Source organism: Lithobates pipiens, unplaced genomic scaffold, assembly GCF_037356315.1.
Source record: "Lithobates pipiens isolate NorthernLeopardFrog02 unplaced genomic scaffold, aLitPip1_a1.2 Scaffold_11, whole genome shotgun sequence".
In the NCBI taxonomy this organism is placed as follows: domain Eukaryota; kingdom Metazoa; phylum Chordata; class Amphibia; order Anura; family Ranidae; genus Lithobates; species Lithobates pipiens.
In genome coordinates this window covers 18,262,767-18,279,051 of record NW_027507696.1, presented here as the reverse complement: position 1 = coordinate 18,279,051, position 16,285 = coordinate 18,262,767, and the positions used below count along the sequence as shown (strand labels likewise).

General features: G+C 43.2%; 1 protein-coding gene across 2 annotated transcripts in view; it reads right to left on the bottom strand.

Moving 5' to 3' along the window:
* AP1G2 (adaptor related protein complex 1 subunit gamma 2) overlaps positions 1-16,285 on the bottom strand; it is a 50,615-nt gene that overhangs the window by 7,767 nt on the left and 26,563 nt on the right. For both annotated transcript variants that reach the window (XM_077469172.1, XM_077469163.1), the window contains exons 13-17: positions 16,202-16,256; positions 12,720-12,842; positions 10,914-11,003; positions 8,686-8,813; positions 6,358-6,462 (exon numbers count right to left, since the gene is read on the bottom strand). In XM_077469172.1, coding sequence (XP_077325298.1) covers positions 6,358-6,462; positions 8,686-8,813; positions 10,914-11,003; positions 12,720-12,842; positions 16,202-16,256 — 501 coding nt within the window. The remainder of the gene's footprint in view (positions 1-6,357; positions 6,463-8,685; positions 8,814-10,913; positions 11,004-12,719; positions 12,843-16,201; positions 16,257-16,285) is intronic.

Here is a 16,285-nt window from a genome sequence, read left to right as displayed (position 1 = left end):
ATCTATGTACCTCAGGAAGCCTGACTGGAAAACTTCTAAGACATAGTTAAGTGAAGCCTAGCTGTTACTGTTCACCTTCGGGATCACAAGAGGGGGCTCTTTCTCTGATTCACACCCCCTCAAAAGCATTTTCTCTCCCCTGATACAGCACCTCTGAGTTCAGCATTTGAGAGCTTACTCCTGTGATAGTAAGGCCTCATGCACACGAGACGCAGTTAAACGCGCGTTCAGATGCAGTTGGACAGTTTTTTCAACTGCCCCTGAACTCATTCAATGTTATCCTATGTGTCCATGCACACAGTCTCGTTTTTTTCCGTTTTTATGCAGTTGCGTTTAATCTCGTTTTTCCAGAAGCAAAAAAATGCGTTCAGAAGCAAAAATTTCCACGTTTCAGCCGCAAAACGCGGCAAAACGCCGCTACCGCGTTTAGCCGCGTTTGCGTTTATATGCGTTTTTAAAGGTGACCTTTTTTTTTACATTAAAAATCTCAAAAATGATTGCAAATGATGAAAAACCATTAGAAAAATATTTTAAACAATTGCAATTGCAAGTGGACAATCCACAACTTGTGGCAAGTGACATGGCAGGTGGCAAGTGACGTGGCAAGTGGACAATTCACAACTTGTGGCAAGTGACATGGCAGGTGGCAAGTGATGTGGCAAGTGGACAATCCACAACTTGTGGCAAGTGACGTGGCACGTGAAGTGGCAAGTGACGTGGAAAGTGTACAATCCACAACTTGTGGCAGGTGACGTGGCAAGTGACCTGGCAGGTGACGCGGCAAGGGACCTAGCAGGTGACGTGGCAAGTGGAAAATCAACAACTTGTGGCAGGTGACTGGCATGTGAAGTGGCAAGTGGACAATCCATAACTTGTGGCAGGTGACGTGGCAAGTGACGTGGCAAGTGGACAATCCACTTGTGGCAGGGGACGTGGCAAGTGACGTGGCAAGTGGACAATCCACTTGTGGCAGGGGATGTGGCAAGTGACGTGGCGAGTGGACAATCCACAACTTGTGTCAGGTGACGTGGCAAGTGGACAATCCACAACTTGTGGCAGGTGATGTGGCAAGTGATGTGGCAAGTGGACAATCCACTTGTGGCAGGTGACGTGGCAAGGGACGTGGCAAGTGGACAATCCACAACTTGTGGCAGGTGACGTGGAAAGTGATGTGGCAAGTGGACAATCCACAACTTGTGGCTGGTGACGTGGCAAGTGGACAATCCACATCTTGTGGCAGGTGACGTGGCAGGTGACGTGGAAAGTGGTGTGGCAAGTGGACAATCCACAACTTGTGGCAGGTGATGTGGCTGGTGACGTGGCAAGTGGACAATCCACAACTTGTGGCAGGTGGCATGGCAGGTGACGTGGAAAGTGGACAATCCACATCTTGTGGCAAGTGACGTGGCAGGTGATGTGGCAAGTGACGTGGCAAGTGGACAATTCACAACTTGTGGCAGGTGACGTGGCAGGTGATGTGGCAAGTGATGTGGCAGGTGATGTGACAAGTGGACAATCCACATCTTGTGGCAAGTGACGTGGCAGCTGACGTGGCAAGTGATGTGGCAAGTGGACAATCCAAAACTTGTGGCAGGTGACGTGGTAAGTGACGTGGCAGGTGACGTGGCAAGTGACGTGGCAAGTGGACAATCCACATCTCGTGGCAAGTGACGTGGCAGGTGATGTGGCAAGTGGACAATCCACAACTTGTGGCAGGTGACGTGGCAGGTGATGTGGCAAGTGATGTGGCAGGTGATGTGACAAGTGGACAATCCACATCTTGTGGCAAGTGACATGGCAGCTGACGTGGCAAGTGACGTTGCAAGTGGACAATCCAAAACTTGTGGCAGGTGACGTGGCAAGTGATGTGGCAGGTGACGTGGCAAGTGACGTGGCAAGTGGACAATCCACATCTCGTGGCAAGTGACGTGGCAGGTGATGTGGCAAGTGACGTGGCAAGTGGACAATCCACAACTTGTGGTAGGTGACGTGGCAGGTGATGTGGCAGGTGATGTGACAAGTGGACAATCCACATCTTGTGGCAAGTGACGTGGCAGCTGACATGGCAAGTGACGTGGCAAGTGGACAATCCACAACTTGTGGCAGGTGACGTGGCAGGTGATGTGGCAAGTGATGTGGCAGGTGATGTGACAAGTGGACAATACACATCTTGTGGCAAGTGACGTGGCAGCTGACGTGGCAAGTGGACAATCCAAAACTTGTGGCAGGTGACGTGGCAAGTGACGTGGCAGGTGACGTGGCAAGTGACGTGGCAAGTGGACAATCCACATCTCGTGGCAAATGACGTGGCAGGTGATGTGGCAAGTGACGTGGCAAGTGGACAATCCACAACTTGTGGCAGGTGACGTGGCAGGTGATGTGGCAAGTGATGTGGCAGGTGATGTGACAAGTGGACAATCCACATCTTGTGGCAAGTGACATGGCAGCTGACGTGGCAAGTGACGTGGCAAGTGGACAATCCAAAACTTGTGGCAGGTGACGTGGCAAGTGACGTGGCAGGTGACGTGGCAAGTGACGTGGCAAGTGGACAATCCACATCTCGCGGCAAGTGACGTGGCAGGTGATGTGGCAAGTGACGTGGCAAGTGGACAATCCACAACTTGTGGCAGGTGACGTGGCAGGTGATGTGGCAAGTGATGTGGCAGGTGATGTGACAAGTGGACAATCCACATCTTGTGGCAAGTGACGTGGCAGCTGACGTGGCAAGTGACGTGGCAAGTGGACAATCCAAAACTTGTGGCAGGTGACGTGGCAAGTGATGTGGCAGGTGACGTGGCAAGTGGACAATCCACAGCTTGTGGCAATTGACATGGCAGGTGATGTGGCAAGTGACGTGGCAAGTGGACAATCCACAACTTGTGGCAGGTGACGTGGCAGGTGATGTGGCAAGTGATGTGGCAGGTGATGTGACAAGTGGACAATCCACATCTTGTGGCAAGTGACGTGGCAGCTGACGTGGCAAGTGACGTGGCAAGTGGACAATCCAAAACTTGTGGCAGGTGACGTGGCAAGTGACATGGCAGGTGACGTGGCAAGTGACGTGGCAAGTGGACAATCCACAGCTTGTGGCAATTGACATGGCAGGTGGCAAGTGATGTGGCAAGTGGACAATCCACAACTTGTGACAGGTGACGTGGCAGGTGATGTGGCAAGTGGACAATCCCCAACTTGTGGCAAGTGACGTGGCAAGTGGACAATCCAAAACTTGTGGCAGGTGACGTGGCAAGTGACGTGACAGGTGATGTGGCAAGTCACGTGGCAAGTGGACAATCCACAACTTGTGGCAGGTGACGTGGCAGTTGGACAATCCACAACTTGTGGCAGATGACATGGCAAGTGACGTGGCAGCTGATGTGGCAAGTCACGTGGCAAGTGGACAATCCACAACTTGTGGCAGGTGCCGTGGCAAGTGACACGCTAAATACAAGTACACTGCAGCTCTCACAGCTGCTGCTACTCACTCTGGTCTCACAAAATTGCTGAAATAGTTAATTTTTGAGCTGGGGAGGGTCTATGATGTTAGCTTAACTAAACGCTTCTAGACGCAAACGCGGTAAAACGCGGTAAAATGCCGCTAAATCGCGGTAAAAATCGCGCGTTTCTAAACGCCGGTTTTAACATGTGTCCAGCAGCGTTTGCATCTGCGTCTCATGTGCATGAAGCCTAAAGGTGAACAGTAACAGTTGGGCGTCTCATAACAACATCTTATGCTGCGTACAACCGATCGGAATTTCGGCCAGCAAAACGCTGATCAGAGCTTTTCATCGAAAAATACGACAGTGTGTATGCTCCTTTGGACTTTTGCTGGCCGAATTTCAGTCAGTAAAAGATTGAGAGCATGTTCTCAATTTTTCGGTCGGAAAAAGTTCAGATCAGAAATTCCGATTGTCTGTACCAATTCCGATGCGCAAAATTCCTACACATGCTCGGAAACAATTCAACGCATGCTTGGAAGCATTGAACTTAATTTTCGCGGCTCGTCGTATTGTTGTACGTCACTGCGTTCTTGTGTGACCGTGTGTATGCAAGCCAAGCTTGAGCGGAATTCCATCGGAAAATCCATCCAAGATTTTTCTGATGGAAATTCCGCTCGTGTGTACGCGGCATTAGAAGTTTTCCAGGGAGCAAGGGCAATATTTAACTTTGATGAAAGCTGCTCGAGCGAGCCTTCCCCCCCCCCCCCCCCCCCGAGCCGTACCAGGCCGCGTGCCCTCAACATGTGGGGGGTGCTTTGGGGAAGGGTGCGTCTGGTGGTTTTTTTTGGAGTGGCGGCAAACAACCGCCCCATGCTGGTGGAGTGGCACTAGCACAGCTGCCAGCTCCCCCCCGCGCGTCGCTAACACCTCCCCTCCACCACCCGCTGTCCTTACTGCGGATGCGGGTGGTGAGAGCAGAGGTAGGAGCTGCTGAGGCCATCTTCTGGAGTCCACTCCGCTGTGCATCTCCTCTATGCTCCTCCTGGCTGTAGGTGTCCAATAGGATCGCCTGATGTTTTGGCCAATCGGGATACGGGTTTCATACCTGCTTCCCAATTGCCCGGGAGGAGGATCAGTGTTGACACACCTGGGTGGGCTCCAGACGCATCCTGTGCAACCCAAGCTCATGCTATTTTGAAGCTTATTAGAGCCTATGGCTCTAATCAGGTACTTAAAAAAACCTAGCCGGAAAGGGGCCAGACACATGAATAGGGGGCGGCAGTGGCGGCCGTGGATAGATTCACCCTATATATGAAACTATTCAGTGCATATAAGGGGTGGAGAGGAGAGAGGGGGCGGCACCCGAACGCTCCTAATGGACGGGCTGCCACTGCATGATGGAAGTCAGCAGAGCTTCTCCTCATTTACTAAGTTCTTGAGTAACTGTACTTGCAGAGTGCACCTGAACTTGCAAAGTGCACAGTCTATTTACCTTTCAGAAAATTCACCCCAATGGCACTTTGACCTGCCTTGCCAACACCACACTTGCACTGTGGTGTGCGCCATCCTGAAAAAAATGCAGTGGGGCTATTTTTCAGTTCATTGCCATCCTATTCATTTGAATAGGTTGCCTTTAATCAGCATACTGGTGTAAACAGACCCTTACTGTTTAGAGACCATTTACTGCTCCCCAGAGCTAGATAAAAGATCCCGGAAATATGCAGCGGTAGAGCACAGATTGAATGGCTGTAGTGCTAACAAGGCAAGGGGTATAGGCATATCGGGTCCCTCTATAAAGCTTGCTGCCTATTTATTGGCTCTTTTGGATGCCATTGGGGAGCAGTAAAAAGGTCTATCAACCGTAAGACTTGCCCACATAAGCCTCACTAGTGAATGTTAATGTGTAATTTATGGCAAAGCATCAACTGAGAGGTTTAACCTAAAGTTGAATTCCAGGCAGCTACATACACAAATTAAATACATATAAAAGCAGCTGGTTTGCATTTCTGCCCATCCATTGCTGAGATTTACACAGCCCTGTCTGGCAGGGTAGATTTTTCTGCAGTTGAATAACACCAACAGGTCTTGTACCCATCTAACCTTTTGACCGGAGAGTGAAAAGAGAAGCAGCTGATTGTCGAGCTGAACTCAAGGCCGGCCATAGAGGGTGCGAATTTCTTTGCTACAACAATGGGTTGCAGGAAATACATTTTCTCGGTTTCCCCATCAATACAAACAGTGCTGACGGGGAATCCTATAGCAGCCGCTAGCGATAATCATATGTAAAATCTGGCAACTGGTTGCACCCAAGTCGATTGATCAATCAACTTGGTTCATTCAGCCTGCCCACACATGCTTCAAATTTCAGCTGGTTCCTACTGAACTGGCTGAGATTCGAACTGTCTATGGCCGGCTTTACTCTCTCCTATTTTCAGCTTGCTGCTTGAACTGCAGCACACTCAAATGGCTCTTTGGGCTGCTTCCCCCAAACTCAGTCTGAGCTTTGCTATAAAAAGACTGCAAAATTCATAACGCCATGTCAAAGTCATGTTTTTACACTGCTTGCAATAAAAATCAAACATTTTAATGATGTATTAATGAATGAAAAGTGTATTTATATAGTATCTGCCTGGAGTTGAGCTTTAAAGGTTGGTTGTGATGATTATATCCAACACACACACAAAACTTGTATTATCTTTTACCGAAAAATCTCAGGCTGAAAATGATACAAGCTTATCCTTTGTCCTGAATTCCTGTTACAATTCATACACCATAGCTGACCTAATATCTGTCTAATTGTTTCTTCTATCCTTTATTTATAAAAGTAGTAGAGGGTAGCACAATTTTAAGGATGTGTTTAGAGCTAGTCATTTATGTTCCAGACAGTGTCTCGCAATAACCAGTGCTCTGCTAATGGTACCTCATGTGATCATATTTCTTAAACAACGCGTTGTATTCTACAGCTCTCTGCTGTAATTCCACATCATGGCAGCAACCATATATAGACACCACACGACGTATGCGGCTGCAGGAGAGAAGACAAGTGTGAATACAAATAGCATCTCTAGATGTTTTATGTTTTATTCATACTAGACATAACCATAAAGATATCTGCACTTTTAAAAACCTGCTTCTTCAATACCCTCATTTTACCTTGGAAAGTGTTGGATCTGCAATGCTGCCTATGTATTGAGCCCAGATCACAGCGAACAACAGCTTGTGTCTGTCCCTTGTGGGCCATTATTCTCTAGGTTCTGGAGATGATGCGTATATAGAATTGCAGAGAGGCTGACTTCCAAAGGACAAGTTGAAGTCTGGTCTGAGGTTTGGCTTTATTGATATCTTTTTTGAACCCGTGGCTCCTTATAAATGCATTTTTTTTTTGTTTTTAAAGGAAACTATCATATTATTTATTATTATTATTATTATTATTATTATTATTATACAGGATTTATATGGTGCCAACAGTTTACGCATCGCTTTAGAACTTGAGGGTAGACAGTACAATATAGTAGGAATAGGAGGGTCCTGCTCCTTAGGTCTCATGTACACTGCTGCTGGTAAATGGACCTTTAAGAGCAGTTGGACGTTTTTTCAACTGCCCCTGAACTCTCCTCTATGTTATCTTATCAGTACATGCACACAGGGTCGTTTATAGTAGTTTCCTGGCAGTTTAGAAGCCTCTTTTGGAATGCAAAAAATGGGTTCAGATGGATGTTCAGAGGCATTTGAAATGCCAAATGCCTGTAACAGTTGTAAATGCTGCTAAACGCAGTAACTCACATTTAGCAGAATTTCGTTCACAGACGTTTTTCATTTTAACAAAAAAAAAATTTTTTACAAACGATTCTAGACACAAACGCGTCTAAACGTGTCATGTAAACACGGCTAAATGGACGTTTTTAGATGCCAGTTTCTAGCTGTCAAGTCAAATCATTCAGGGGAGGTTAAACAACGTCCCATGTACATGAAGCCTAAGGCTGGATTCACACCTATGCATTTTTGGTGCTTTTTGCATTTTGCAGATTTGCACTACAGTCGTTTTAACATGGTTTCCTATGGAACTCGTTCTGTAGTGCAAATCTGCAAAATGCAAAAAGCACTAAAAATGCATAGGTGTGAATCCAGCTTAAGGACGGCCATACATGGTGTTAATTTGTGGGTTGCAGGAAAAAAATGTGCTTGATTTCCCCATCAACACAGACAGTATTTACAGGGGAATCCCTCCCACTGAGCCATTGTATGGGGGGGGGGTTTGGGGTGGGGGAAGCCAGCCCCTGCCGGGAGAACACAGCACAGTGATTATTGCTAGCGGCTATAACAGCCGCTTGCAATAATGCTTGTATAATCCAGCAAGCTGGTTGTACCAAAGTTGATGAATCGATCAACTTGGGTACATTCAACCTGTCCATACATAAGCATATGGCATAAGGCCAGCCATAGATGGATCGAAATGCAGTTGAATTTCTATCCATCTATGGGCAGGCTGGTTTTACTGAAGTCGATCCATTGATCCACTTCAGTACGACCAGCCACAGTTTTTCTGGCTATAGCTGCTGGCAGTGATCATTGTATTCTGAGGGCTAAGAAACCTGTCGCTGTCAGAATACAATACCGCAGCAGGAGGGATTCCCCTATCAACACTGACTGTGTTGATGGGGAAATTAAGCAATTTTCTTTCCAGCAACGTATATAGTGTATGGCTTCCTTAACACTGTTCAAAAACAAATTTGCAGTCAGCCATGACATGTTGTCTCGGGATATATTTAAAAGTTAAGAAATATTTAAAAAAAACATTTTTAGGCATGCTGTGTACATGGGAACACATAACAATACATACTGGGGTTTTCTCAAATTGTAATGCACAAATGGAAATACAGCACCTTGGTGCACCCTGTTGCTTTCTGTTTCTCATCTATGTTTCCTACGCATTGCTCTGCTAAAAAGCTTCTAAAAATGTTATAAATTCTTTGTGAAACAAAAGTGGAAATTCATCTTAAATTAGGTGCATGGAAGAATTATACAGATAAGGACTTCAGACTTTTCTTAGACCTTCCTGATCTGTATGCTTTTTCTGGATTAGTGACTCAAAACATTTTATTGCTAGGGATTCTGCCTAACAGCCAGGAGATTTGTTTTTTTCAGGAGGAGGTTAGCAATGGCAGCTCCCCTATTTCCCTTGTGAAAGGTTTACTTGAAAAACATATACATGTATACATGCTTGCACAAAGTAAATAGTATAACCTACTTCACACTATTTTGAAAACGTGTGCTCAGCTTCATGATTGCAGTCAGTGTATACGCTCGTGTACTTGGTAGGGAAATGTGGGACTGTAGTACTCCTTCAAGAACATCGAGAACATCATCTTCTGTTACCTGTGAAAATTAATATATATTCATTTCTGGGTTTAGAAAATTAATAGACACTCCCATATTTTGGCATGTAAATTGCCATCATCCCTTACAAATTAAAGAAGAAAAACCTCAAAATGGGATTTTTAAGGCAATTTGGAAAATAAATATATATAAAAAATATATGAATTGTATATTAATACACAAAAATTCATAAAATTCTTATGGAACGGACCACAAGAAGAACATATATATATATATATATATATATATATATATATATATATATATATATATATATATATATATATACTATACTATACTATAATATTATTTCAAATACATGTATATAAAATGTTCTTCTTGTGGTCCGTTCCATAAGAATTTTATGAATTTTTGTGTATTAATAAAATCATATATTTTTTATATATAATTTTTCTATATTTTTCTTTTCCAAATTGCCTTAAAAATCCCATTTTGAGGTTTTTCTTCTTTTATTCATTTCTGGGTTTGATTTCTGGACAACATCCTGAATGCCCTAATTCTGTCTTATAAATATAATAATAATAGGTTTGATTATATATGTAGATGTTTTACCCATTAATTTCAATCATGTTATGTTGCTTGTACTTTTATGCAACTCTTTATGGCCAATAAAGTAGACCTAGTATCAGAAATATTTTTTTGATGGTCAGTAATATGTAACTAATGCCGCGTACACATGACCGGACTTTTTTTGCAACACCAGTCTTGGACAAAGTTTGTCAGACAAAATCCAATGGATTTTGTTTCCGGAATGTCCGTGTGTACAAGGGCTTACAGGTATTTATGACCTCTCACACAAATCACAGTACTTGCCCTGAAAATGCCTTCACCTGTTTTTTTTTTTTACTTTTTTTTTAGCTTTAGTAAGAAACCATCTTTGAATAAAAATAGTCCAGGGTAAGCAACTAATTCCTGGACTAATGTGCTGTTTCAGAGATGACAACTTTTTTTAAAATCTTGGTATCTGTGCTCTTCTTGGCTGTGTTCATAACGGTCTGACACAGATCAGCCCCAGTTGCTGCTTCTCACAGTATAGCTACAAAGTTTCAGTGTTGCAGTCTAATCACAAACAGAGAGGAGACTGAGCCTGGTTCACACTAATGCGATTTCAGTTGTGAATTGAGTTGCACAGAATCACATGACAAGGGTATAAATTTACAATGTGACTCAGCACAGAGCAAATTTGGAAAAGGCTCCTGTACTACTTTGGTGCGATTCCAGCATGACTTTAGCCCCATAAAATATGCATTTATTTTCAAAGTTGCATCCAAGTGGTACTACATAACCACATAACCACACTGTTAGTAGGATCAAAATGTTATCACAGTGGTGTGAACCTAGCCTGAGGAAATCTTTTCTCCTGCCTGCAACAAACAGATGCCATCATCTCAGCCTAGGCCAGTGATGGCGAACCTTGGCACCCCAGATGTTTTGGAACTACATTTCCCATGATGCTCACACACTCTGTAGTGTTGATAAGCATCATGGGAAATGTAGTTCCAAAACATCTGGGGTGCCAAGGTTCGCCATCACTGGCCTAGGCTGAGTTACTTGACTGAGGCTCAACAACTGCTCTTAAAGGGATCCCTGACCTGACTGAGTTATACTTGGGTCAACCATACACAGAGCAAATTTGTTTCCTGCAACTATGAGTTGCAGGAAAGAAATGTATTTGATTCCCCCATCAACACAGACAAACCCCTACAGCCTTTAGAGACACTTTAATACGGCTTTAAGTTCCCATCTAAGGGTTATCTAATGCAATGTATTGCTGCATTCACTATAAAATTGCATGAACTCCCCTAGCTCAAAGGTTGCTTAGCATTAAATAAGCTTATTCTTATGTATACATGTAACACAAGACTGTGTGGGTGTTATTTTTTTAAGACAAGGGCAATTTTCAAATTACAGTAAATCAACCAATTCAAATCAATTTTCACTGTTCTAACGCTGGCAAACTGATATTTTACAGGAAGCTGAGGATTACAGCTCCTTGTTTTTCATCACCACTTTACTAAATAACCTAGCATATCATTTTGAAATAATTGCATATTAGCTTCTTCTTGTCTGATGTCTCACTTGTATAGGTTCCTCCTCGTCACAAACTCCATGCAGTAGGAGATCTCCATATTCTCCAATGCACCATGATGCCACCTGAACTAATGGTTGCTGTAAAGAGAACAGAGCACTGTCAGAAATTATATTTTACGAGCTCTAAAACTGTGTAAGTAACATAGCATTAGCAAATATGACTGTACAGAGAACAGAGGCAAATCTTTTCAGTGATTTGATCTAAACATACAGATACATATTAGATGTTCATCACTGAATACATGTAGTTTTATTATTAGGATCCTATATTTGGAGATAGGTCAAATACTCCCTTTTCCCTTCATGTGCCTCTGCAAGGTGTTTGAATCTCTCAATAAGAGAATTCACACTAATGGACCTGCTCAGTGATTAGATGCCAGAACACCAGCGACAAGCTGTGAGAGGCAGCTCCATTGAAAGCAATGGGAGGCTGCTATCTCCAACAGCTAATCCCGCCCACTTGCATGTAATTGGTCATGCAGCGATTACATGCGAGTGATCGGCCCTGGAAGCAGACTACTTACACCCAGGGCTGAGTGGTCACAATTACTTGTGGAAGCCGGCCAGCCTCCCAATGCTTTCAATGGAGAAGCCTCTCGTAGCTAATTGCAGGAACCTCTGCTGGAATTCTTGCATCTAATTTCTGAACAGGTGCATTCACAATTGCGAGTGCACTCTAAATTGTGTAGCCCCATGGTGTCACTTTTTTAAATATTGACTTGTAATAAGGACCAGGTAATCAATAGGTAGTGTATGAGAGGAACACAGCATTCCACAGGTGACTCTGACCAAATAACAGTATAAGTAGACACTATTCTCAAGCATGATAGCCATAAAAGCAGGGCTAATAGTGTTTATTTGCTTATAGGTCTGCTGCTGATCATGTGGTGGCCTATGTGCAGCCTGTCAGGTTTCTCCCAAACAATCAATGCTGCAGGCTATAGTTGTCAACACAGATCGGTTTGTTCTGACAGTGGGAAAGTCTTCCTGCCGTCACAACACAATGGCACAGCGCGAGTGCTTTCCCCATCCAAATCAAATGTGTGGATGGGGAAATCGGGTCATTTTTTTTACATTCAAACAGCTGGTCGACCAACAAAAAAATTATCAATATATGGCCAGCCTAAGGCAAGCAATAGATTACCGTGGGTTGCAGAAAAGAAAATCTCTTGATTCCCCCATCAACAGTTAGTGTTGATGGAGGAATCCCCTTTTCAGGGAGCTATTGTGTTTTACCATCGGGGAGCGATCCCTGCCAAGAGAACAGGCTATAGCTGTAGACAGTAATTGCATGCTAAAAATTCAACATGCTGGTTGTACCCAAGTCGATCAATGGGTCAACTTGGGTACAATCAGTCTGCTCATAGATGGATCCAATTTCAGCCAGTCCCTGCTGAACCAGCCAAGATTAGATCCATCTATGGACAGCTCAAAGCTTAGTACACATGGGCTGAATGTCAGGAGACATCAGCTGGTTAAAAAAAAAAAACAGCCAACATTCGGCCTATATGCCATTCTGTCGGACAAGCATGCTGGAAAACCAGCAGCTGACCAACTCACGATCAGCAATCTCAGACAATGGTGGGGAACGCTGATGGGAGTGTTCTGGCGGGAGGGTTGTCCCCCTGTCAGATCACAACTGCTCCACAGGGGAGATCGCTATACTAACTTTGCATAGTTAGTACATCGGCTCAGATCGGAGCTGACAGTTTTTTGTGTACCAGGCTTTAGTCTCTAGCTACCCTTCTATCTGTTCTGCTTCTACAATCTGTACTAGTGTCTTGTTCATGATACCTGGACAATGTCATTCCTAATTGATTTGTAAAGCCTTTGAACTATGTATCCATGAAGCTCTGAGGATCCGCTGATCAGCTGGATAAGGTGTGAGACAGCATCATCGCGAACGCTCTCCCCAGCCTGCAAAAACAGCCAATACACAATTCATTTAATATAAGTGCAGACATTTACAAACAAGTTAACTATATAAGTGGTGTAGCCAAAATATTGAGTAGTAATTAAGTTCTCCAGAAATAAGAAAAATGCAAGATATGAGTAGACAGTCATCTGATCAGGCTGGTTTGAAAAATGATCTTATGTTTTTGGATGCCTGAAAATAGGACCAACCTGACACTGTTAGGTGAATTATTGAGCAAACGAAAAGCCTGCCTGGATTTCTACCCTAATGGCTCTTGCTTACAAGTTTCAGACAATTCACCTTGAAGGCAGTCTGGCTGCAGCTCCACACATACAGTGCTTTGAAAAGGTATTCATACCCCTTGACATTTCCACATTTTGTCATGTTACAACCAACCGGAAGGAACATGATAAATTATTTTCACCATTTTTTACAAATAAATGTGAAAAGTGTGACGTACATTTGTATTCAGCCCCCCCTGAGTCAATACTTTGTAGAACCACCTTTTGCTGCAATTACAGCTGCAAGCCTTTTTGGGTATGTCTCTACCAGCTTTGCACATCTAGAGAGTGACATTTTTGCCCATTCTTCTTTGCTACATAGCTCAGGCTCTGTCAGATTGGATGGAGAGCATCTATGAACAACAGTTTTCAAGTCTTGCCACAGATTCTCAATTGGATTCAGGTCTGGACTTTGGCTGGGCCATTCTAACACATTAATATGCTTTGATCTAAACCCTTTGATTATAGCTCTGGCTGTATGCTTAGGGTCGTTGTTCTACTGGAAGGGGTGAACCTCCACCCCAGTCTCAAGTCTTTTGCAGTCTCTAACAGGTTTTATTCTAAGATTGCCCTGTATTTGGCTCCATTCATCTTCCCATCAACTCTGACCAGCTTCCCTATCCCTGCTGAAGAAAAGCATCCCCACAACATGATGCTGCCACCACCATGTTTCACAGTGTGTTCAGGGTGATGTGCAGTGTTGGTTTTCGGCCACACAGGTGGACTATTTACTAATAAGGTGACTTCTGAAGGTAATTGGTTCTACTTCACTTTAGTTAGGGGTATCAGAGTAAAGGGGGCTGAATACAATGTACACTTTTCAGATATTTATTTGTAAAAAAGTTTGAAAACCATTTATCATTCTCCTTCCACTTCACAATTATGTGCCACTTTGTGTTGATCCATCACATCAAATCACAATAAAATACATTTACGTTTTTGGTTGTAACATGACAAAATGTGGAAAATTTCAAGCGGGAATGAATAATTTTTCAAGGCACTGTAGCTTGCCAGTCCTCAGATGTGGTGGATGCATTAGTGTTTTTTTCATTTTTTTTTTTTTTGTATTTACCCGCTTATCCTACCAGTAGGACACTACCTGCCCTGTGGCGACAGTGTGCCCTTCATTGCATTTATGGAGGAGAAGCATTGCCACCCTGCTTCTTCTTGATCTAGACTTTAAGCACCTCCTTCCTTCATCTTCATTACATAAGAAGGAGGTGTTTTGTAGTTCACAGAGGAGGCAGATGACATTGTTTAAAGTGGAATTCCAGGGAAAAATTTGATTCTGTACAAGATTTATATGCTTATTGACATTGACTTTTTTATTATCCGGTATTTTGTTTTATAAATAGCTGATTAGAAAAATCAATCAAGCCATTTAAGTGGCCTCCTCTCTAAGCCCTTGTACACACGGTCGGACATTCTGACAACAAAATCAGTCTGATTTTTTCAGACGGATTTTGTCCGAAACTGGTGTTGCATACACATGGTAGGACAAAGTTGTCGGAAAATCCAATCGTTCAGAACGTGATGACGTTCATTCGTTACGACTACGTTCAGGCTAGTAGCCAATAGCTTTGGTCTCGTAATTTGATCTGAGCATGCGTGGCACTCTGTCCAATCGGAATTCTCTACAAATGATCTGACAAAGTCCGATCGGATCATGTTGTCGAAAAATTTTATAGCCAAGCTCTCAAACTTTGTCCGTCAGATATTCTGACGGAAACAGTCCGATGGAGCCCACACACTGTCGGATTATCCAACAACACGGTCCAATCGGACATTTTCCGTCGGAATGTCCGACCACGTGCACAAGGGCTAAGACTGACAACGTCTGGTTTGCACAGTTGAATGTGGCTGCTTACTGATGCTTCCCTGTGCCGTTTTCTTGTATTCCTGTATATGTACTGTTGTTGACCCTAAGATATATTGTGCATAGTTTATTTTTCGCCTTCTATGTTTTTGCATTGCTTTGATAAAGTATGTGAAGGTTCTGGTCTCTTCTTCTGCAATAAGATTACTTGGTATAGACAAATAGACCTGTCTTACGCTCTTTTTTTTTTTGTGTGTATTTGACCAAGCTGCGTCTCGACACACTGTTTTGTTTAGTATGTTTTGTTGTACTATTACTGAGCTTTGGCATTGGATGTACTGTTCATAAAAGTTTAATAAACGTAAAACTTTAAAGAAAAAAGGAATATATTATATTTTTATTCTCAAGTTTAGATCTATTTTAAAATCAGAATAGGCTATTGTATATGGCACATTGCCTGCCTAGCATACAGTATATAGCTACCACCTTCTGCATCATCTCTTCTTTTGTTGTTTTTGTTATTGTTATATCCAAAAGGCCTTGTTCAGATAAATGGCACTCTCTTCCGCCCCTCTAAAAACCGATGGTGGTAGAGCGGCAGCTCCTAGACATTCAGGAGGCAATACTGCGACCTCCTAAATGCCCCTGTTTTTCAGCCAAAAGAGGATTTTCTATTTAAATATCAGGCCACAACTATGAGCTGAGAGTTTGGCAGTCATGGTTGCAGTACAGACTCATTCACTTATGTGGGTTGTGCTTGGCAGCAGTATTGCATGCATGCTGTATAGTTTGCATGCATTCAGTATAGTTTTTGCCCTTCCACAAAGCAAAGCATTACATCTGCGGCTATATGTATTATCTCCCCATTTTTGCATAATTTGGGTGAGCAGCAAAAAAGGTGGATCAACCACATGTTTTTTTTTTTATCAAGGCCTACCTGTCCAGAAGTGGTTAAGCAAAGTTAAAATAAGGGAAAAATAAAACAAAAATTGTAAAGATCTGTCTTCTCTTACCCTGTTGCCTTAGATACAGGCCCAGACCTAGTAAACATGGAAGTACTTATGTCAAAAGCAAGGTATTAAAAAAAGCTGGAATCCTAGAAAGATTTTACCCAGAAAGAAAATACAGACTCATTTAACAGCTATACCTATGGCTTTTACTGCAGTTCTTTCAAAAGCTTTGGCTTAAATACATAACAGTAACAATCACACTGTATGGGTTGCTGTGATATAGCATGCAATAAGTAAACAGCAATATCACTCACTGTAATTAGTGTCTGCATTATAGTATCTATGTGCCAGCGCTTCGAAGGAGAGAACCTGGGGAGGAAAAAGAAGTCAGTTTCACT